The sequence below is a fragment of the Triticum aestivum genome, chromosome 3D, assembly GCF_018294505.1.
Source record: "Triticum aestivum cultivar Chinese Spring chromosome 3D, IWGSC CS RefSeq v2.1, whole genome shotgun sequence".
Classification (NCBI taxonomy): Eukaryota; Viridiplantae; Streptophyta; class Magnoliopsida; order Poales; family Poaceae; genus Triticum; species Triticum aestivum.
This window is the reverse complement of record NC_057802.1, coordinates 319,467,910-319,492,165: the sequence shown is the minus strand read 5'-3', so window position 1 is coordinate 319,492,165 and position 24,256 is coordinate 319,467,910. Positions and strand designations below refer to the sequence as shown.

The following is a 24,256-nucleotide window of genomic DNA, read 5'->3' as shown; positions in this document are numbered from 1 at the left end:
AGGCATGCACATGCTTCTCCTTTATTTGAATTGCAACAACTTGAGATTTTGCTTCAGCTAATATCTCCAGGCCTGAAGTGATTGCTGCTAGGCTCTAAAGATTCTGCCGTTTCGAACGCAGTATCAATGATCTGGACCTCATGGAATTCCGCCTCATGGGGAGAAGATTTACTTGGGCCAGTGATAGAACTAGCAATACTCTCACCATGATTGATCATGTCTTGATGAGTAAGGAGTGGGAGCTTCTTTTCCCAAGTTTTCAGCTGAACCCGACATCCACCAATGTGTCTGGCCACTGTCACATGTGGCTAAAGAGGATGGATCTTAGACCTTTCAAAGGATCCCATTTCAAGATCGTTTAGCTAAGGTTGGATGGTTTTCGGAAGGTTGCTAATGCTTGGAGCAAGGCCGTTGCCAGTAATGATGCGATTTAGACTGTACATACTACCTCCGTCCTAGTTTATTAGTCCCCTTTACAATTTGTGTCAAATTTTGACCAAATATTTAACTAACAAATGTAAATGCATGTCAACAAAAAATATATCATTAGATTCGTATTTGAACATAGTTTTTAGTGATATAATTTTTCTACATGCATGAACATTTTGTTAGTTAAATCTATGGTCAAAATTTGGCACAAAATACAGCGGGGACCAATAAACCAGGACAGAGGTAGTACTAGGCTAGCTCGCACACCCAAGGCATTAAGAAAATGGATCAGAGACAGGGTGGCCGAGATGAGGCTCCAGGAGGCCATCACTAATGATGTAATCTTCATCCTCGATTTAGCCCAAGAGGAGAGGGCCCTGACGATGAGAGTCAGTTGAGGCAACACCTGGAAGCCAAGACTCCTGGGATTTGTTGCATTCAAAAATGATGTGGAAGAAGTCTAGATTAACAGGGATGAAAGAAGATGATGCAAACACAAAGTTCTTCCATCTAAGGGAAAATGGGAGGCATCAGAAAAATCATTTTCCAGTCTTGAGAAGCCGAGGAGACACAACCAATCATGATAAAAACGACAATTTTATTACATCACTTCAGTTCTTTGATGAGTGCCCCTTAGAGACCTACATGGAGCTGAATTGACAGGTTGCAGCTTCCTTGCCTTGGTTTGCAGGCTCTTGACGAGGTTTTATCTTTGGAGGAGCTAAAGGATGCAGTTTTCGCATGACATGATGAGAAGGCAACCATCATAGATGGATTTGTTGCCGCATTTTAGAGCTGCTAAGAAATTGTCAAAAACGACCTTATCTGAGCTATGGGTCAAATCCATCAAATCAGGGGGAATTGCTGGCATCTTTTGAACACGGTGAATTTGGTTTTAATGCCGAAGAAGGAGGGTTTTGACCTGGCAACTGACTTTAGACCTATGGGCTTGATGCACAGCATGGCGAAAATCCTTTGCAAAATTTTGGCAAATAGGCTCGCACCTTCTCCGAAAGAGCTAATATCTCCATGTGAAAGTGCGCTCATATATAAGAGGTGCATAGATAACAATTTTCTGTATGTAAATAAATGTCATAAAAGATGCTCACATGACGAAACACCCGCTCATCTTCTAGAAGCTTGACACCGGAAAAGCTTTTGACTCTATTGGATGGCCCTGCATGATGAAGGTAACGAAGGCATTTGGATTTGGATAGAGATGGTGCGATCTAATCTCACTAATTACGGCATCCTCAACGTCGAGGGGTCTTCTGAATGGCATTCCTGAAAAGCCCTTCGGCATAAGAGAGGGTTGAGGCAAGGGGATCCCTTGTCCCCGATGCTCTTTATCTTAGCAATGAAGCCACCGCAACACATGCTTGAGATGGCAACACAAAGGGTAATAATTACCCCCGCTCACTCTGAAAGCTGCAAGATTAGGGGTCAGCTTCTTGGCGGACGATGATGTTGTTTTTTTCAATCCAATAAGAAGTGAAGTCAAGGTGATAAAGGAGATTCTGCACTATTTTGGAGAAGCATTGGGACTGAAGGTGAACCTGGACAAGTGCATGGCCTACCGCCTTACTCCTTCCATTCCTAAATATAAATATTTTTAAAGATATCAATATGAACTACATACAAAGCAAAATGAGTGAATCTACACTCTAAAATATGTCTATATACACCCTAATGTAGTCCGTATTAAAATCTCTAAAAAGACTTATATTTAGAAATGGAGAGAGTAGATGTGATGGAATAAACTTTAGATGACGTTCTAGGGTGTTTTCGGAGGCACCACTGCTCAATAGCCCTGCAAGTATTTGGGGCTTCTGTGGAGCATCAAAAAATTGCGAAAAGTGGAAATTCAGCCTCTGCTTGTCAAAGTGTCCGCAAGGTCGATGCCTACCCGACTATTGGACGCCGCTGAGACTAATTGGCTGGTGTATTTCAGGTAGGTGCCTACTGAACATCGCCTGATCGGCCCTCTTTCTCTAGTTCGCGCCGCCGGGTCTAGCCGACCGTTCACTATTGGAGGGTTGGTCCATCAAGACAGCGCCCCTTGAATTGTCGGATCGCTTCGGTTCCCTAGCGATATACTCCCTTCGTTCCACAATGTAGTGTGCCTGCACTTCCCGAGATATGAATTCAGTGATATAATTTTTACACCCGCCGCAGTTGGTCTCGTTGGTTAAATTTACAGTCAAACTTGAATCTTGGGAAACACGGGCGCATTACATTGTGGAACGGAGGGAGTACTCCCTTCGTTTCAAAATATAGTGCTTCACGCTTCCCGAGGTTCAATTTTGACCATAAATTTAACCAACGAGACCGACTGCGGCGGGAGCAAAAATTATATAATTGAACACTTCTTTTGAATACAAATTCATTGGTATAACTTTTGCTCCCGCCGCAGCCGGTCTCGTTGGTTAAATTTATGGTCAAAGTTGAAGCACAAGAACTGAGGACACACTATCTATATCTATATCTATACCTATTATTAAAGGGGATATGTATTCTTGGTTTGGTTCCGCTTTGTTTCGTCTCATTTAAAATATTTTTACATATGCTATGTTTTAGGGAAACCGAGATGTACATGTAAAAAAATGAAAAACTAAGCGAAACGGCCGGCCGGCCAAGGTCTCTATTTTTTATATATCCGCTGGGTGCTGGGCCGAGTCTGGCCCGCGTCGGCTGGCTGAACTGCTGCTAGCTCAACCGGTGAATCCTATTTGGCGCTTCAGGCACCCGTTACAGTGCATTTTTCAAACGGGCGTCTGAAGCAGTCCAAACTGGGCCGGCCCATCTTCTTTTCTTTCCTGTTTCTAGAAACATCAAAAAAGATGCGTGCATAGGGTTCGAACCTGCTACTTCTTCGTCACAAGCGCACAGCTCAAACCAAAAACATCAACCTACTGCTGCACAAACACTTCATTTTCTCTCTTTTAGTTCTTTGTTCAGTTCGGTTCATTTTTTCCTTTTTATTTTTCTCATCTTTTTTGTTTCATTCTAGTGCGTGTTTTTTATTAAATTTGTGAACCTTTTTTCTTAATTGGTGAACTTTTTTTCCCAAATTTAATGATTTTTTTTCAAATTCAATTATTTTTTGCCATATTAGATGAACTTTTTTCAAAATTGATGAACTTTTTTCAAAATCAATGAACTTTTTCTGAAAATCGATGAACTTGTTTCAAGTCGAATGAACTTTTTCCAAATTTGATGAACTTTTTTTCAAAATCGATGAATTTTTTCAAATTGAATGAACTTTTTCAAATCGAATGAACTTTTTCCAAAATCGATGAACTTTTTTCAAATGAATGAACTTTTTCCAAAACCGATGAACTATTTTGAAGATCGATGAACTTTTCCATTTTCGTGACTTTTTCTTTTAAATTCGTCAACCTTTTTTTAACCCGTGAATGTTTTTATTTTTGTGAACGTCTTTTCTAATTCCTATTTTTTCAGAACATACACATATTTTTTGAACATTCAACGGTCTGCAAGCCAAAAAGAATTGGTGCTCGCACAGGCGTCGAACTCGCAACCCCACACAAACACACAAATCTTCTCCACCAACTTATCCAATTGTCTCCCCTGAATTGTCACAGGTTCTTTTCTATTTGTACATTATACTTTTGACGAAGTTATGTAGGCTAGGTTCTCCGTGCATGTGTGAGCCAAAACAATGCCTACGTGTAGGTACCTTTTTTTCGAGGGTTTGATGACCTTCTTATCTGATACACCGTACTAATTGATGGCAGAGCCTGCCTTAAAAAACGTGGGCCATGTCAAATTGGGCCTGCTTCGCAAGACTAAAAAAATGATCAATCAGTTCGCTACCCGATTAAATAGTACCACCTCGCCTTTTATACCAAATTCTACAGATTTATATACCTGCATGAGTTGTCTTGAAGACAAACAAGGCGCCTCAAGAATAAAAACAAAAAGGATGAAGTGTGTGTCTCATTCATCCGGTGGGCACAAAAAGAAAGAGAAATTATTACCATAAATTAAATATCCAAAGAGGTGAGGGTGCACGGCAAATAGCAATGGCGCAAGCATGTGGACTAATAACACAATGGAAAAAATACGAGGTAGGAGGGCACGACACGAGAGTGGATTTGGGAGGTGAGATGGGCTAAAACACATTTAGCAAGATTTCTTCACGACTCTGTGCGAATTTCGAAAAATTGCTCCAACTTCTGAATAATGCCTTCGTATGTAGGATTTGAAATGAGGCATTTTAAATAACAGAGCAGTTGTACAAAAATCGTAGCAAAAATATCATACGTGCTGATTTTTAATGTACGATTTATAGGCATTTCTGGTAGCGTTCGTCTCGCTGCCGCCATTGGGTGGCACCATTCTGATATTGTTATGTCGCGTCGTTGTTGTGGTGCACACGTTAATTATCTCTTCTGTTGTAATGCACGGGCATATGTGCTAGTATTTTGAAACAGAGGGAGTACGTAGTTGAAACAGCGGTGCTCGTCAATCACCAAAACAAGCTGTCCATTCCGTATTTCCGTACAAACCACACACAATGTCACCGCGTGCAACAAAGTTTGTAGCACAATACAATTATCCAAGGCGTGGCATGCCGCACAAACTCTGTCACCGCCCCGCAGCAACAGTGCCATCTTCTTGGGGCTCTGGGTCGTGCCTGACCACCTGCGCGGCGGGCGCGGCGTCTCTGGCCAGCGAGAAGGACAGCCGGCCGAAGCCCCAGTGGCCGACGTCGTACATCTCCATCCACGCCTTCTCCGTCACGCTCACCCTCATCCTGCCATCCCCGAGCAAATTTACATCGTTGGTGTTCTCCCACCAGCCCGAGGCGGCAGCCCTGCCCAGCCCGCCCCAGTCGTCCTCCTTGCTCGCCCGCGCGGCGCCGCCACTGCCGCCCAGCCCCTCCGCCTGGTACAGCTGGTCGTCCAAGTCCCGGACGCGGCTCGTCTTCCGCAGCACGCCCCTGCTGACACGCCGCGTCTTGGCGCGCCTGACCCATCGCCGGCCTGCCACGTAGGGCGCCTTGACGAGCGCCAGCGTGAAGCAGCTCACCACGGCGCACGGGCAGCAGCACAGTGCCACGCAGTTGGCCACCGCCGCCGCGCTGCATGTCCCGCATGACTGCCTGGCGGAGCGTCGCGTCGGCTCCTCCTCGCAGAGTGCGGGGAACCGGTACGGAGGTGACGACGCCATTGCCGCCGGCCGAACGCGCCGACGGTACGTAGACTCGGCCAGTATGAGAGGAGTCGCTGACTTCTTGCCTGGAATCAACAAATGAAGTAGTACATGGTCAGCGAATGTCGTTATCGATGGGTTGGAGACAGTAATTAAGCTATGATTCATTCAGTAGTACAATTACAATGTCGCGCCAGCATGATATTATAATCTGTGAAGCAGACTGGAGACCCGGTGCGATGGACTGATGGTTTTGGTTTGACGACAGCGCAGTGCTAGCCGGATAACCGTGCGTACTGCCTTTTAAAATGTATAGTATAGTTGTTACAAAACAGCTAGGTACATATCTACAGACAAAAAAAAATCATTTCAGCAGAAGAAGAGAAGATCAGTAGGTCTGATGGAAAGTATTTGGGGGATGATGTGGCAAGCACGTCTCTGAACTCTCCTTTTTCCTTCTGAAAACACGTTTGTGACGACGACCACTACGAATCGTTCCCTCTTCATCTCTTCCTTGCACAAATACACACTGGGGACTTAGGCACAGGCATGCGACAGGTTGATCGACTCGAATCAGCGATACATTCGGCTTCCGGAAATAACATGTTCAACAAATGCAAAGAAACGAAGGAAAACGAAACGATCGATGTTTCTGACAGCATTACCAGGCAATTGGGTCGCAAGAAAGCTAAACGCGGGACTAATGTACTGATAAGAGAAATCACTAACCACGCATGGGCATGCCAAATTCAGCATACAGAGGAATAATTCGGACTCACCTGAGAAGGGAAGGAGATGCAAACCTGAGGATCTTGACAGCGGCTATCTATGCGCCGCTGAGGACGACCGCTATCGGCGGCAGGAGTCGTCGCGACGGCTGAGTAATACAAATGGAGAGGAAAGAAGGTGAGAAGGAGAGATGTCTTGCAAGGGGGCGGGATGGAATAAGCTGGCAGGGTAGAGCGTGTGGAAACTGCAAACGGGGAAGAAGGGTTTTAAGCAGTCTGGAGAACGATAGACGTGGGATAAACTAGTATTGAACTGTTGAAAGTAATTAAAAAAAAAGGCTGAACTGTCACCTTATGTCAGATTGACTCTTCAGACATGTATGTGGCTTTCATGTTTTTTTTTTTTGCTTTGTTGGCAAACACAAACTATAGTTGGAAACAGAATGTTTTGTTATGTCATAGCAGCCTTATCTTATCCTTTTTACAGCAAGAAAAATACCTCCTTATTTATTAGTTATCCATATGTGTGCTTTTAGCAACTTTCGCCAGAGTTGCATACCCCATCCATTATATCTTTTGAACTGAAAGTCCAATTTATATTTAGTTTCATCTTTAAATTTGAATCTACTATATCTTTTGAAGCAAAGGTCCAATTTATATTTCATTTGCATATTCGTGTTTCTTGCTATGAGGACTTTCAAACAAGATCAATCTTAAATAAAGTTTGACAACTTTAATTCTTTTGCCAAGTTTCAAATATTAATACTTGGTCGTAATATTAAGTTTTACCCAGGTTTTGTAAAGTTTTACCAAGTTTCATTTGCTTTTATGGCGGGTTTAGGGCTTATGGGTTACGGTTTTAGGGTTGCGGGGTTAAGTTTTAGTTTATGGAACTTTATGAATTTATTATTTGTTAAGTTTTAGTGGTTGAAACTTGTCAAGTTTTGAAAAGTTGTCAAACGGTATTCAAAAGTGGTCTTGTTTCAAAGCCCTCGTCACAGGTAAACCAAATATGCAAACGAACTATAAATTGAGTTTTCGGTTCAAAAAATAAAATGAATTGAAGTTTGAAAGTCAAAAGAAAAACATCGGAGGAATGGTGGAGCTACCAAAAGCTACAAAAAGGTGCAAGCATCAACCCCATCGAAGGTAATTAAGGACTAAAACACATGCAAAAAATAAACCAGTTTACGAATCACGAGACAATCTGACGGCTACAAATATACGTGCCACAAATCGCCTCTCGAGATACACCTTCCCATGAAAGAATCTAACCAAGTAGTATATTCTTAGGTCACACCATGGCTCCATATGGGCAATTTTCAAATTATACCTCGACGAACTCCATGTATAAGTTATAGCAACATAAAAAATGGTCGCCGCCCACGGATTCAATCAAAAATCCACCGCCTAGCATGATATCCTTGCTGGTTAGGATAATTCACTCTTCTACTTTGAGGGCTCTCATTAATGGCATCCCCTCGATACCAAGAGGCATGGCTAGGGGTTGTGCCAAGGTGACCTATTGTTCGCTCTTGCGACCAGCTCTTTCAAAATCTTTGATGCTCCGCTGCCCGTTCTCTAGGCGCGTGTGGGGCGGACATGCTACGCCCTCGACACCTTCTCGCTCACACGCCGATGCCCATGGACAGCCTTTGCAACTGGTGGCCAGCCGTGACGACGTCGGCAATGACGGAGGCACAACGCAAGGACAAAAATTCCCTAGTGGCAGTCACACTTTGTTTCATATGGTTGGAGCGGAATAGCCGGGTGTTCAACAACATAGCGTCCTCCACCATGTAGGTGGTTAGTCAGGCTAAGGCAGAGCTCGAGCTTTGGCGAGTAGCTAGAGCACGCGGAGAGGCGGGATAGTAGTCTTTCTGTTTTTGTTTGTGCGGGACTAACCGCTTCGGTTCCGGCTAGTCTGTATGTAACCGTTGTTCCTCCCTTTTTAATACATAGGCACACAATTCCCTTGCATGGCCATGAAGAAGAATCTTTGATTGGGCCATCTTCTCCAGGTTGGGGGCATGGTCCTTCAAAACCTCTATGTACGTCAACAACACCCATAAAAGAGGACATTGAGCAATTCATGGGCATCTTACATGGGTCTGCGGAGGTGACCTACTTAGTGACTAATTTTGATAAGAGGCTTGTGGTGTCGAATAGATATGCTGGCATCGACAATAACAAGGTGTTGCGGAGCTTCCCGGCTATGTGTGCCACCTTCCCTATGATATACCGTGTGCCGCGTCTTTTGGTCCATGACCTTCGAAAAGCTGTTTATTAACATCTGGGGGCCAAGGTGGCATGTAATCCTGTCTGGGAGGAAGGGAACCTCATGTCGGTTGAGTTAGTTTGTGCTCTTGCCGCAAACTATCTACCACGCTCATTTTTCTCGTGGGTATCTTTGGCGCCGTTGGGAAGATTGAGGACTGTGTTTGGGGGAGATAGAATTCAGTGACTTATCTAAGAAATCTTGGTGGCTTGGGTGTTGAATCGGAAAGCGTCTTGTAGTTGATGGGAACGTCTCCTTCCATAATATCGTCACGAAAATAGAAATAAATTCAGAAAAATGCGTACATTAGTGAACTTAACCCAACGAGATGGTTCTAGCACACGAATTCCACCCATCTGAGTTACACTCAACTCGTCCATGTTCAGTTCAGCTGCGAAGTCTCTTTCGCGAGCGACGTGCCTCTTTATTCCCACCGGAAAAACGTGCCTGCAGCGGCCTCACAGCACATCTATCAATCAATCCACTGCACGGTGATCCCTCCCAAATCCGGCATGTCGCCTAACCAGTTCCGGGGACGAGTCGGATGGGAATCACTTCCATTTCGGGCAAGCAGCAAGTGGCGAGCAGGCGACGCGAGAGCCAAGCATCGGCGCCGCACGTGCGTGATTGAAACGACTCGGCCCCGTCTGTCGACTCGATCGATCGTTCCATCGCCAACTGAAAGCGAGAGCGCACATTCACTCGGATGATGAGATGAGATCTATCCTCTCCTCTTGTTTGGTTTGGTTTGGTGCACGCGACGGGGTTACAGCTGTACGTGTCCTCTGTCACCGTCGAGTGTGCATTGCAGCAGTGAGGCGCAAATGGAACAGGAAAGAATGAGCTCAACTTTCTTCTAATTATAAGTTAACCCGACTATGGAATGGATTCGTAGCACTTGCGATCCATCAGTTTGGGGTACATGCACTCGCCCTCCCCAAATGGAAGCACATCAAAATAAAGCTAAAGCAGGCCTGCCCTCCTCCAAACATGGCAATGCATGTTGCAAATGCCAGGCCAGCAGCAATTTAGGGGCACGTGGCTCTAATCAAATACTACACTGCACGTGCCTTCTACTACGTATATTACCAATGCCGCCCTCAGCGCGCCTATATAAACACCGACGCCTTCCGATCGATCAAAATTCAAACACTCGTCTCTGCCCTGCTCAGCTTCACCGAGGACAACGCAACACTGGGCTCCTCTGTTCCCGAGAGAGAGAGAGAGAGAGAGAGAGAGAGAGAGAGAGAGAAGCTGACCAGGATGGCCAGGATGATGTGCGGCCGCGCCGGCGAGCCGGCGGTGCGCAAGGGTCCGTGGACGCTGGAGGAGGACCTCATCCTCGTCGGATACATCTCCCACCACGGGGAAGGCTCCTGGGACAACCTCGCACGCTCTGCTGGTAAGAGTAGACTCGATCAACATTGATTAATTGCCAAGATTTTGTAGTGCATTGCAGCGAGTTGAATATCGATCGAAGCTTATAAAGATTTCTTTTGTCTTTGTGATGATGTGTCGATTCGATCAGGTCTGAACCGGAACGGGAAGAGCTGCAGGCTGCGGTGGCTCAACTACCTCAGGCCGGGGCTGCGGCGCGGCAGCATCTCGCCGGAGGAGGACATGCTCATCCGGGAGCTCCACTCTAGGTTGGGGAACAAGTGGGCCGAGATCGCCAAGCACCTCCCCGGCCGGACCGACAACGAGGTCAAGAACTACTGGAGGACCAGGGTACACAAGAAGGCGCCGCACCAGAACCAGCTTCGAGCGCAGCCGTGCCTTGCCACGAGCGAGGCGACATCGTCTGTGTCGGCGTCGACGAGCCACGCCAGCTCCACCGTCGGAGACGAGTACACGCAGACGAGCTTCCCTTACCCCGACCAGAGCTGGGTCGCCGCCGACCACCACGAAACGGTCCATGTGGGCGCGTCGGCGACGCGCTTCTTCCCGTCCGAGTTCGGCGGTAACTTTTGGAACGTCCAAGACAATTTCTGGGAGACTCTCCCGCTTTCAGACCCAGTGTACGAAGCACTGTAGTAGACTCGTCCTCTTTATTCTGCACTTCACTTGGATGCATGCTACTAGTACTACTACGTCTATTTGACAGAGAAACGGGCACTACGCGGACTTGATCAATTATGCATGGTGTAAGCAAGGCAGTAGGGTATTATACTATTATTTACAAGAAGTTGTGCTGTAAACTGGTCGACGAATCATGGTTGTTCCGATGAGTGAGCAGGCGGACGTGCTAGCAAATGCATGTGCACTTTTAATTTCGGACTAGCACGATCAGCGGTTTGTAACGTGCTCTCAAGACGGAAATTTGGCGACTTCCTCGTTGCACCCTCGTGTCCACTTTCTCATTTCATGCTAACTACACACTACTTAGCCTGCACAGCACATGACATCCAAGTCAGGAGCAAATTAAAGAGCCTTCCTGCCTAGTCCTATCATTTTTCTTAAGAAAATCAATATCTACATTTCGTGTGGCGGGACTTCGAGCATCTACGGCTGGACTCCTCAAATGCCCTTTATACGTTATACGTCCTGGCGAACGGTCTGGTCGGTGACCAGTCCGAAACTCGCTACCCAGCTATCCCATATCCGGAGGCCCGCATACGTCCGGGCGCGTCCGCCACAATGGATCCGACTGACAGGACCCATCACAAATTTCATCAAATCCCCAGGCCTAGCCCGACCAACCCTTTTCCTCTCCTCTTTTCTCCCTCGTCGGCACCGCCCTCCCCTAGCTGTGTCGTCACCCTAGCTCCGCCACCGTCCCAACCCCTCACCGCCGCCACCACCGCCATAAGACTCCTCCTTTCTAGTCTTGCCGCCCCGTACGTCGTTGGGGTACGTCCGACTCTTCTCATATTACACCTTGCCTTCTGTGTGTTTGACAAATTTTCCGAGCAGTTTTCTTATTCTTTTCTAGGCAAAACGATGGATCTGGAGGGTTCATCGGATGAGGAGTATCAAGACAAGGAGCTTGATGAGTTAATTCAAAAGGACTTCTTTGATTTGGACGACGAAGATGCTGAGATGATGATGATGATGATGATGATGATGATGAGCATCCAGAATGAATAAAGAGGGAAGTGGAGCACATTTTAAACTATAAGGTTTTGATCACAGCGAGGAGAGTTTTCAACTTTGGTAGGGTCGTTGGCGCACGACTGCTCTACAACGACTACTTTACCCCAGACAAACATTCCCTGGAACATTTTTCATTGATGCTCATGTGTACTCAGACTTTCTTCTTGCACATGGTGGAGGGAGTGGAGGCACATGATCCCTACTTCAAGCTCAAGAATGATTGTTGCGGAAACACTCCTCTCCTTTGCAGAAATGCACGACTGTACTAGAGTGCTTATATTAGGTATCGCTGCCGATGCCGTTGGTGAGATGGTCTGGATGGGAGAGAGCACATGCCTTGGTACCACTATGAGATATGCGCGCGCCATGGGGAAGGTGTTTGGAGCGGACTATATGAGAGAACCAACTCTGCAAGGTACAGAAAGTTCGATGGCTATTGGAACGGTAAGAAGTTTTCCATTTATGCCAGGTCAGTTGATTGCATCGATTGGCAACGAAAGAACTGCCCCAAAGGTTTGCGCGGGATGTACCAAGGTCACACCAAAGAGGCCACCGTCATACTAGAAGAAGTGACATCAAGGGACTTGGGGATTTGACATGCTTTCTATGGAATGTCTGGTTCTCACAATGACATCAATGTGCTCCAGTGATCTCTGCTATGCAAGAGACTTTGTGATGGGGAAGCACCGCCGTGCAACTATGCCGTCAATGGAAACAACTACAACAAGTCATACTACCTTGTCGACGGTATCTATCCTCAGTGGGCGGCGTTTGCGAAGACCATATCTGATCCCATGGCAACAAACAAAGCCACTTTGCAACAATGCAAGAAGCAACTAGGAAGGATGTGAAGAGAGCATTCAGAGTGCTCCAAGCTTGTTGGGGTATTGTTCGTGGAGCTGCACTGATGTGGGAATCAGAGACTTTGTGTCATTTGATGACATGTTGTGTCATTTTGCACAATATGATTGTCGAGGAAGAGGGTGAGGGGGCAGCCCGAACTCATATTTTTGAGAAGTTCGGAGTACAAGTCCACATCCCAAAATAGGTGTACGTGCAACTACTGAATGGTTTTGTGGAGCATATGTGGAACCACAATGAAAACCAATGAGTTTAATGTTTGAATTGTGCACTTCAAATAAATTTTATGTTTGAACTATGTGTGTTCGCTATGAACAAATATTATTTACGTGTGATATTCATGTGTATGATCGATGTGCATGAGTTTGCATGTATTTGAGGTTTTGATATGCGGAGCGTGGTTGTACAAACGTTTAGGAGGGCAAATTTGCCAAGTCTAGCTGTAGATGCTCTTAGGGCATCTCCAATGCGGACCCGCAAGTGTCTGGACTGAGCTACTCGGATGCCGCAAACCATCTAACGTGGTACACCATCAGTCGGTGGACGTGTCCTGTTGTCCGAAATCCCTCAAACTGGATGCAAACCAGGGGAGCTTTGCGAGCATCCGAACCGCCGCCATATATGTGTCCGACACCCCAGTTGATGGTGTCCTAGATTTGGGGGTGCACACAACCTCGGATTGCCATTCATGGGCCAGGCCGAGGAACCACTAGCAACTGAAGAATGGGCCACGCAAGCCGTGGCCCCGGGCGTACTCAAGATGGAATCCTCTAAAGACTTGGCGTACACTTCAAGGCGTATTGAAATGATCAACATGTTATCCCTAGTTGTAGCCGACATACTTGTAACACTAGATACCCCCGGTGCCTATATAAGCCGAGGGGTTTAGTCTGTAGAGGCAAGTTTTATGGTTTTTAGAGGTTAGAACTCATTCATACGATATCGAGGTAGATGATACGTCAATTTTGCATCATGTTTTCCTACTGTTATTTATAATATTTTTATGCATAATAATGTTTTATGGAGTAATTCTAATGACTTTTCTCTCATAATATGCAAGGTTTACACAAAGAGGGAGAATGCCGGCACTTGGAATTCTGGACCTAGAAAAGCTACGTCAGAGTTACCTATTCTGCACATCTCCAAATGATCTGAAAAATTACGGAGAATTATATTGCAATATATAAAAAATATTGGAGCAAATAACTACCAGAGGGGGCCCACCAAGTGGGCACAACCCACCTGGGCGCGCCAGGGAGCCCAGGCGTGCCCTGGTGGGTTGTGCCCTCCTCGGCCCACCTTCGGTGCCCACCTTCTAGTATATAGGTCATTTTGACCTAGAAAAAATCAGGGGGGATTTTCGGGACGAAGCGCCGCCGTCCCGAGGTGGAACTTGGGCAGGAGCACTTTTTTCCTCCGGCGGAGCGATTCCGCCGGGGGAACTTCCCTCCCGGAGGGGAAAATCATCGTCATCGTCATCACCAAGAACTCTCCCATTTGGGGGGGGGGGGGCAATCTTCATCAACATCTTCAACATCACCATCTCCTCTCAAACCCTAGTTCATCTCTTGTGTTCAATCTTTGTACCGGAGCCTCAGGTTGGTACTTATGGGTGACTAGTAGTGTTGATTACATCTTGTAGTTGATTACTATATGGTTTATTTGGTGGAAGATTATATGTTCAGATCCATTATGCTATTTAATACCCCTCTGATCTTGAGCATGATTATCATTTGTGAGTAGTTACTTTTGTTCTTGAGGTCACGGGAGAAATCTTGTTGCAAGTAGTCATATGAACTTGATATGTGTTTGATATTTTGATGATATGAATGTTGTGATTCCCTTAGTGGTGTCATGTGAACGTCGAGTACATGGCACTTCACCTTATTAGGGCTAAGGGAATGCATTGTGGAGTAGTTATTAGATGATGGGTTGCTAGAGTGACAGAAGCTTAAACCCTAGTTTATGCGCTATTTCGTAAGAGACTGTTTTGGATCCAAAAGTTTAATGCTATAGTTATATTTTATCTTAATACTTTTCTCGTAGTTGCGGATGCTTGAGAGGGAGTTAATCATAAGTAGGAGGTTTGTTCAAGTAAGAATAGCACCTAAGCACCGGTCCACCCACATATCAAATTATCAAAGTAGCGAACACGAACCAAACCAACATGATGAAAGTGGTTACATGAAATTCCCGTGTACCCTCAAGAACGCTTTGCTTATTATAAGAGAACGTTTTGGCCTGTCCTTTGACACAAAAGGATTGGGCTACCTTTCTGCACTTTATTTACCATTACCGTTACTTCCTCGTTACAAATTATCTTGCTATCAAACTACTCGTTACCGACAATTTCCGTGCTTGCAGAGATTAACTTGCTGAAAACCACTTGTCATTTCCTTCTGCTCCTCGTTGGGTTCGACACTCTTACTTATGTAAAGGACTACGATTGATCCCCTATACTTGTGGGTCATCAAGGCTCTTTTCTGGTGCCGTTGCCGGGGAGTGAAGCGCTCTTGGTAAGTGGAAATCGGTAAGGAAAAATTATTACTGCGTGCTGAAATTTATTGTCACTTGTTACTATGGAGAACAATCCTTTGAGGTGTTTGTTCAGGGTATCTTCACCTCGACCGGAACCATAATTAGTTGCCCTCAACCTACTGCAACTACTGAAAATATTGTTTATGAAATTCCTTTGGGTATGATAGAACAACTACTAGCTAATCCTTATGCAGGGGATGGAACTAAACATCTTGATATGCACTGTATATATGTGGATGAAATTTGTGGATTATTTAAGCTTGCAGGTTTATCCGGAGATGAAGCTAAGAATAAGGTTTTCCCTTTATCTTTGAAGGGAAAAGCATTGACATGGTATAGGCTATGCGATGATATTGGATCTTGGAACTGGAATCGGTTGAAATTGGAATTTCACCCCAAAAAAGTTATCCTATGCATCTGGTTCATCGTGATCGGAATTACATATATAATTTTTGGCCTAGTGAAGGAGAAAGTATCACTCTAGCTTGGGGGAGGCTTAAGTCAATGTTATATTCATGCCCCAATCATGAGCTCTCGAGAGAAATTATTATTCAGAATTTTTATGATTGGCTTTCTCATAATGATCAATCCATGTTCGATACTTCTTGTACTAGTTCTTGAACAAGACTATTGAATTCAGGTGGGATCTTTTAAAAAGAATTAAACGCAACTTCGAAGATTGGGAACTCGACGGAGGTAAAGAGTCGGGTATTAAGCTTGAGTTTGATTGTGTTAAATCTTTTATGAATATCGATGCTTTTCAAAAGTTTTGCACTAAATATGGACTTGACTCTGAGATAGTAGCCTCTTTCTATGAATCATTTGCTACTCATGTTGATCTCCCTAAGGAGAAGTGGTTTCAATATCATCCCCTATTAAAGAAGAAATTAAAGAACCGGTAATAGCTAAAGATGAAACTATTATTTACAATGTTGATCCAGTTGTGCCTACTGCTTATATTGAAAACCCACCTTTCCCTGTTGGGATAAAGGAACATGCTAAGGTTTCAACTGTGGTTCGCAAAAGTAATATTAGAGCACCTAAACCTATTGAACAAATTAAAGTAGAACATACTGAAGGAAATATGCCCTAGAGGCAATAATAAAGTTGTTATTTATATTTCCTTATATCATGATAAATGTTTATTATTCATGCTAGAATTGTCTTAACCGGAAACTTAGTACATGTGTGAATACATAGACAAACAGAGTGTCCCTAGTATGCCTCTACTTGACTAGCTCGTTAATCAAAGATGGTTAAGTTTCCTGACCATAGACATGTGTTGTCATTTGATGAGCGGGATCACATCATTAGAGAATGATGTGATGGACAAGACCCATCCATTAGCTTAGCATAAATGATCGTTTAGTTTTATTGCTATTGCTTTCATCATGACTTATACATGTTCCTCTGACTATGAGATTATGCAACTCCCGAATACCGGAGGAACACCTTGTGTGCTATCAAACGTCACAACGTAACTGGGTGATTATAAAGATGCTCTACAGGTGTCTCGGATGGTGTTTGTTGAGTTGGCATAGATCGAGATTAGGATTTGTCACTCCGTATATCGGAGAGGTATCTCTGGGCCCTCTCGGTAATACTCATCACTATAAGCCTTGCAAGCAATGTGACTAATGAGTTAGTTGCGGGATAGTGAATTACGGAACGAGTAAAGAGACTTGCCGGTAACGAGATTGAAGGAAATATGCCCTAGAGGCAATAATAAATTTATTATTTATTTCCTTATTTCATGATAATGTTTATTATTCATGCTAGAATTGTATTAACCGGAAACTTAGTACATGTGTGAATACATAGACAAAACAAAGTGTCCCTAGTATGCCTCTACTTGACTAGCTCGTTTATCAAAGATGGTTATGTTTCCTAACCATAGACATGTGTTGTCATTTGATGAACGGGATCACATCATTAGGAGAATGATGTGATGGACAAGACCCATTCGTTAGCTTAGCATTATGATCGTTACAGTTTCATTGCTACTACTTTTTTCATGACTTATACATGTTCCTCAGACTATGAGATTATGCAACTCTCGAATACCGAAGGAACACCTTGTGTGCTATCAAACGTCACAACATCTATGCACACCGGAGCAACAAGCCAGAAGACCCCTTTAGGAGCTCCCGGAGATCATGCCTACAGTGTCGTATAACACTATACTTTTTCAAGATTTTTGGTAACTTGTTGCCAAAGGGGGAGAAAATGTATAGATCATAGGCTGAGAGAGAGAGAGCGAGTCTTGTTCTTTTGCTCGTTGGTTTTTATTGCCGTTGCTACTTTGTCCGAATGATTCTACAGGTGTCTCCGATGGTGTTTGTTTAGTTGGCATAGATCGAGATTAGGATTTGTCACTCCGTGTATCGGAGAGGTATCTCCAGGCCCTCTCGGTAATGCACATCACTATAAGCCTTGCAAGCATTGTGACTAATGAGTTAGTTGCGAGATGATGCATTACGGAACAAGTAAATAGACTTGCCGGTAACGAGATTGAACTAGGTATTGAGATACCGACAATCGAATCTCGGGCATGTAACATACCGATGACAAAGGGAACAACGTATGTTGTTATGCGGTTTGACTGATAAAGATCTTCGTAGAATATGTAGGAACCAATATGAGCATCCAGGTTCCGCTATTGGTTATTGACCGGAGATGAGTCTCGGTCATGTCTACATAGTTCTCGAACCCGTAGGGTCCGCACGCTTAACGTTCAGTGACGATTTGTATTATGAGTTATGTGATTTGATGACCGAAGTTAGTTCGGAGTCCCGGATGAGATCGGGTACATGACGAGGAGTCTCAAAATGGTCGAGATGTAAAGATCGATATATTGGAAGGCTATATTCGGACATCGGAAAGGTTCCGAGTGATTCGGGTATTTTTCAGAGTACCGGAGAGTTACGGGAATTCGTATTGGGCCTTAATGGGCCATACGGGAGAGAAGAGAAAGGCCTCAAGGGTGGCCGCGCCCCTTCCCCATGGACTGGTCCGAATTGGACTAGGGAAAGGGGGCGCCCCCTTCCTTCCTTCTCCTTCTCCCTTCCCTTTTTCCTATTCCATGTGGGAGGTGGAATCCTACTAGGACTAGTAGAATGCCTGTGCGTTGCCACGGGCTCTTGAAATATTTTGCTGAAATTATATAAACATAGTGCATGTTAAATTTCACATGTGGCAAAAAAATAGCGCGGGCACAATCGCATAATGATTAAAATTCACTTCACTTGCAATGTAAATTGAGAACAAAAAGGCTATCTGATGATGTATACATATAGAGCGATTATCCAACTAAAAATATGTTACAAATTATGGTATAGTTGATGCGCTTAAAAAATTCTCGCACAATATTAGAAATGTTGTTTATAGCTACATTCGCATGATATTTGATCAAGTACAATAAAAACTTGGTACTCAACTCTTACTCATCCTGCACAAGCAACATATTTAATTAGCACGAATACTTCACGTTCAAGGTCTTCAAATGTGTAACGCCGTGCAAACTGGATGAACCAATTCTTTACCGTTCGACCAGAGCATAATATGAAAAACAAAATAGCTAGGCACATCCCTGCAATTTCCTAAATTAATATTATCTTAATATAGTGATAAAAAATAAATATTTGTATTGTGAAAATGTCATGATAATGAAAAATATAAATTTACCCATCTATGCTCGTTGGAATAGCAGGCGGAAATAAACATTGCCATCCAAATATATTGGAATTCCAACCGGTTTTCTTTATTTTGAGTGTCGTTGAATTCCCTCGCAAATATTTGTAATTTAATTAAAACTCTGGCGTCAGTGATGTATGGATAGGGTCCAGATATATACACGGCATGCATGTTTGTCGATGACGTACAAGATGTATTGGCCGATGAATGCATATGAAAGATAATTTTACAATTGCTAGCTATTACAAACAATAAACCATGACAACAATGTACAAAAGACCTTACTTACCATGTTGCACCATGAGATGTAGTCGTCTACTACATGCAGCTATCAAACGGTGTTGCCAATATGTCAATAGTTCCCTTCACGCAAAACTTCTGATCTCGTGTTAAATCTAACATTGTGGACTGGGTAATAAAAATATTTAAAACATGTTGATAGTAATGATACTGAATGAAGAAATATGATTATGATAACTTACACAAAATTGTAGATCCATTAAATGTATTGTATTAGATAACATATATAATATACTAAACAAAAGTAAGACTAACACATCTGTTTTTATTTGCAAAGAAAACTAGGTACCCCTAATTACATATGAATATATAAACATACATAAATGATATTTTATATTAATAAACATGAGACAAACCAAAAATTTTTCTAGCTACCCAATTTTTTTAGCATACCTACCCAGCCTTGTCCTGACTTCAGGCTCTCTCTCACCACATCCACCCATCTCACTCTCTCACCCCATGCACCCTTCACTCTCTCAACCCTCTCACTCATTCTCGCCGCCACGGCGCCACCGATTTGGCCATCCCAGGCCGATTTCTGGTGTCAAGGGTGTCGTACTCCCCCTCTAGACTTCATGGCGACAGGGCTATTCTGCCGTCCACTGACTGCTCTGAGCAGTAGTTGCGGACACCGAAAGAGAGTCCGGCTAGCCTCCACTCCTGCATGCAGGTTCACACAAATATCTATCTTGCAATAGGTTAAACATTTACATGTGTTTTTCAAGCTACTGCAATCTGCTAATTTTTCCTTACAAACAATTAATTTCTAAGAATAGGCCTTTGATTTCATCAGACAATGGGTGAGTTGAATAAACAAGCGAACCATGTACGAGCTTTGTCTTCCTCAAACAAAGAAACATATACAGAATAACTGACATTTCAAGAACTGAATTTTTCCCAAGAACCGAATTCATGTCAAAGGAACTATCAGATAATCAAAGTGTACCTATAGGTTTTATACTAAAAAGTACAGTTGATCCAACATTGCCACCACCACCACCAGCAGCAACAACACAACTAATCCAATATTGCTAAATAATCTTCTCAAAAGATATGGATTTAAGTGGTACCTTAGAACTACATGAAATAAACATTAACTCTGATGAATATAGAAAGAGAGAATAGTGCAGTCTTATTTGTATAAAACAACATGCAATGCTTCCGCATAAAATAAGATCGATAGAAGAGGTATGTTGATTACAAACTGAAATGAAAAATGTTTCTGCCCTTCACCCGTGCTTCAGGGAAAGTATGTAGTTTCTTGACATACCAACTTGTGCTTTGCTGGTTGATACGTCTCCAACGTATATATAATTTTTTATTGTTCCCTGCTATTATATATTCTGTTTTGGATGTTTAATGGGCTTTACTAAGCACTTTTATATTATTTTTGGGACTAACCTACTAACCCAAGCCCTAGTGCAAATTGTTGTTATTTGCCTATTTCAATGTTTCGCAGAAAAGGAATATCAAACGGAGTCCAAACGGAATGAAACCTTCGGGAGAGTTATTTCTGGAACAAACGTGATCCAGAGGACTTGGAGTGGACGTCAAGAAATCAACGAGGAGGCTACGAGGCAGGGAGGCGCGCCTGCCCTCCTGGGCGCGCCCCCACCCTCGTTAGCCCCTCGTAGCTCCACCAACCTACTTCTTCCTCCTATATATATCTACGTACCCCGAAAACATCCAGGAGCACCACGAAACCCTATTTCCACCGCCGCAACCTTCTTACCCGTGAGATCCCATCTTGGGTCCTTTTCCGACGCTCCGTTGGAGGGGGAATCGATCACGGAGGGCTTCTACATCAACACCATAGCCTCTCCGATGACGTGTGAGTAGTTTACCTCAGACCTTCGGGTCCATAGTTATTAGCTAGATGACTTCTTCTCTCTCTTTGGATCTCAATACAAAGTTCTCCTCGATCTTCTTGGAGATCTATTCGATGTAATTCTTTTTGCGGTGTGTTTGTCGAGATCCGATGAATTGTGGGTTTATGATCAAGATTATCTATGAACAATATTTGAATCTCCTCTGAATTCTTTTATGTATGATTGGTTATCTTTGCAAGTCTCTTCGAATTATCAGTTTGGTTTGGCCTACTAGATTGATCTTTCTTGCAATGGGAGAAGTGCTTAGCTTTGGCTTCAATCTTGCGTTGCTCAATCCCAGTGACAGAAGGGGAAACGACACGTATTGTATTGTTGCCATCGAGGATAAAAAGATGGGGTTTATGTCATATTGCTTGAGTTTATCCCTCTACATCATGTCATCTTGCCTAATGCGTTACTCTGTTCTTATGAACTTAATACTCTAGATGCATGCTGGATAGCGGTCGATGTGTGGAGTAATAGTAGTAGATGCAGGCAGGAGTCGGTCTACTTGTCGCGGACGTGATGCCTATATACATGATCATGCCTAGATATTCTCATAATTATGCACTTTTCTATCAATTTCTCGACAGTAATTTGTTCACCCACCGTAATACTTATGCTATCTTGAGAGAAGCCACTAGTGAAACCTATGGCCCCCGGGTCTATTTTCCATCATATAAGTTTCCAATCTATTTTACTTTGCAATCTTTACTTTCAATCTGTATCATAAAAATACCAAAAATATTATCTTATCATCTCTATCAGATCTCACTTTTGCAAGTGGCCATGAAGGTATTGACAACCCCTTTATCGCGTTGGTTTCAAGGTTCTTATTTGTTTGTGTAGGTACGAGGGACTTGCGTGTGGCCTCCTACTGGATTGATACCTTGGTTCTCAAAAACTGAGGGAAATACTTACGCTACTTTGCTGCATCACCCTTTCCTCTTCAAGGGAAAACCAACGCATGCTCAAGAGGTAGCAAGAAGGATTTCTGGCGCCATTGCCGGGGAGTTTACGCACAAGTCAAGACATACCAAGTACCCATCACAAACTCTTATCCCTCACATTACATTATTTGCCATTTGCCTCTCGTTTTCCTCTCCCCCACTTTACCCTTGCCGTTTTATTCACCCTCTCTTTCCGTTCGCCTCCTTTTCTCTTGCTTCTTGTTGCCTGTTTGCCCTAATGGTCTTGCCTAAAAACGTTGATCCTTACCTTAAAAGGTTGGAAGAAATTGAAAACAACGTCAGAAGCTTTATGAATTTGCAATTTGAGCATAATAATTTCTTTAGAAACAAGCTTAAAGAACCAAAAATCTTTATGGAGTACATGAATAAAGAGCTTGATGATATGTCTAAGGAATTTTATGGCTTGAGATCCCAGTTTGCTCATCTTGAAAAATTAATAGCCCAAATTTCGGATAAGCAGGCCACCTTAGTCAATAAGATGGCCGCTAAACCGGAAGATCTAGAGGGTAATAAGGATGAAGATCTAAAAGTGATTGCTCCCCTATTAAATCTTTCTTTTGCAATATCAATCTTGATAACGATGGGACTGGAGATGAGTCAACTTTAGTTAAAAGGCGTCCCAGTGATTCAAAGTTTTTAGATCTTGATGCAAAAATTGGTAAAAGTGGGATTGAAGAGGTCAAAACTTTACATAGCAATGAACCCACTATTTTGGATTTCAAGGAATTTAATTATGATAATTGTTCTTTAATAGATTGTATTTCCTTGTTGCAATCCGTGCTAAATTCTCTGCATGCTTATAGTCAAAATAAGGCTTTTACTAAACATATCGTTGATGCTTTAATGCAATCTTATGAAGAAAAGCTTGAATTGGAAGTTTCTATCCCTAGAAAACTTTATGATGAATGGGAACCTACTATTAAAATTAAAATTAAAGATCATGAATGCTATGCTTTGTTTGATTTGGGTGCTAGTGTTTCCACGATTCCAAAAACTTTGTGTGATGTGTTAGGTTTCCGTGAATTTGATGATTGTTCTTTAAACTTGCACCTTGCGGATTCCACCATTAAGAAATCTATGGGAAGAATTAATGATGTTCTTGATATAGATTGCAATCCTTCATGTCCTATTATTCTTGGTAGACCTTTTCTTAGAAGGATTGGTGCAATTATTGATATGAAAGAAGGGAATATTAGATTCCAATTTTCGTTAAGGAAAGGCATGGAACACTTTCCTAGAAAGAAAATAAAATTACCTTATGAATCTATTATGAGAGCCACTTATGGATTGCATGCCAAAGATGATAATACCTAGATCTATCCTTGCCCTTATGCCTAGCTAGGGGCGTTAAACGATAGCGCTTGTTGGGAGGCAACCCAATTTTATTTTTTGTTTCTTGCTTTTTGGTTATGTTTAGTAATAAATAATTCATCTATCCTCTGGTTAGATGTGTTTCCATGTTTTAATTAGTTTTTGTGCCAAGTAGAACCTTTGGGAAGACTTGGGTGAAGTCTTTTTGATCTTGCTGTAAAAAACAGAAACTTTAGCGCTCACGAGATTAGCTACAACATTTTACTGGAGAGTGCTATTTAGTTGATTATTTTTGCAGATGATTAATAGATAAATTAATCACGTCCAGCAATTTACTTTAGAATTTTTGGAGTTCCATAAGTATACGTTTTATACAGATTACTACAGACTGTTCTGTTTTGACAGATTCTGTTTTTCGTATGTTGTTTGCTTATTTTGATGAATCTATGGCTAGTATCGGAGGTTATGAACCATAGAGAAGTTGGAATACAGTAGGTTTAACACCAATATAAATAAAGAATGAGTTCATTACAGTACCTTGAAGTGGTGGTTTGTTTTCTTTCGCTAACGGAGCTCATGAGAGTTTTTGTTAAGTTTTGTGTTGTGAAGTTTTCAAGTTTTGGGTAAAGAGTTGATGGATTATGGAACAAGGAGTGGCAAGATCCTAAGCTTGGAGATGCCCAAGGCACCCAAAGGTAAAATACAAGGACCACCAAAATCCTAAGCTTGGGGATGCCCCGGAAGGCATCCCCTCTTTTGTCTTCATCCATCGGTAACTTTACTTGGAGCTATATTTTTATTCACCACATGATATGTGTTTTGCTTGGAGCGTCTTGTATGATTTGAGTCTTTGCTTTTTAGTTCACCACAATCATCCTTGCTGTACACACCTTTTGGGAGAGACACACATTAATCGGAATTTATTACAATACACTATGTGCTTCACTTATATCTTTTGAGCTAAACAATTTTGCTCTAGCGCTTCACTTATATCTTTTAGAGCACGGT

At 43.0% G+C, this 24,256-nt stretch overlaps 2 protein-coding genes across 2 annotated transcripts; one reads left to right on the top strand and one right to left on the bottom strand.

Annotated features, from left to right (window-relative positions):
* Positions 1 to 4,982: 4,982 nt before the first annotated feature.
* On the bottom strand, positions 4,983 to 6,560 carry LOC123074565 (uncharacterized). Its single transcript, XM_044497368.1, has 2 exons — positions 6,411 to 6,560; positions 4,983 to 5,693 (listed from the first exon to the last, which is right to left on the bottom strand). Exon 2 carries the CDS (start codon positions 5,623 to 5,625, stop codon positions 5,041 to 5,043), a length of 585 nt encoding a protein of 194 aa, XP_044353303.1. The 5' UTR covers positions 5,626 to 5,693; positions 6,411 to 6,560; the 3' UTR covers positions 4,983 to 5,040.
* A 3,213-nt stretch (positions 6,561 to 9,773) lies between these two features.
* LOC123074564 (MYB-like transcription factor EOBI) lies at positions 9,774 to 10,798 on the top strand. Its single transcript, XM_044497367.1, has 2 exons — positions 9,774 to 10,015; positions 10,142 to 10,798. Exons 1-2 carry the CDS (start codon positions 9,877 to 9,879, stop codon positions 10,645 to 10,647), a joined length of 645 nt encoding a protein of 214 aa, XP_044353302.1. The 5' UTR covers positions 9,774 to 9,876; the 3' UTR covers positions 10,648 to 10,798.
* Positions 10,799 to 24,256: the final 13,458 nt, after the last annotated feature.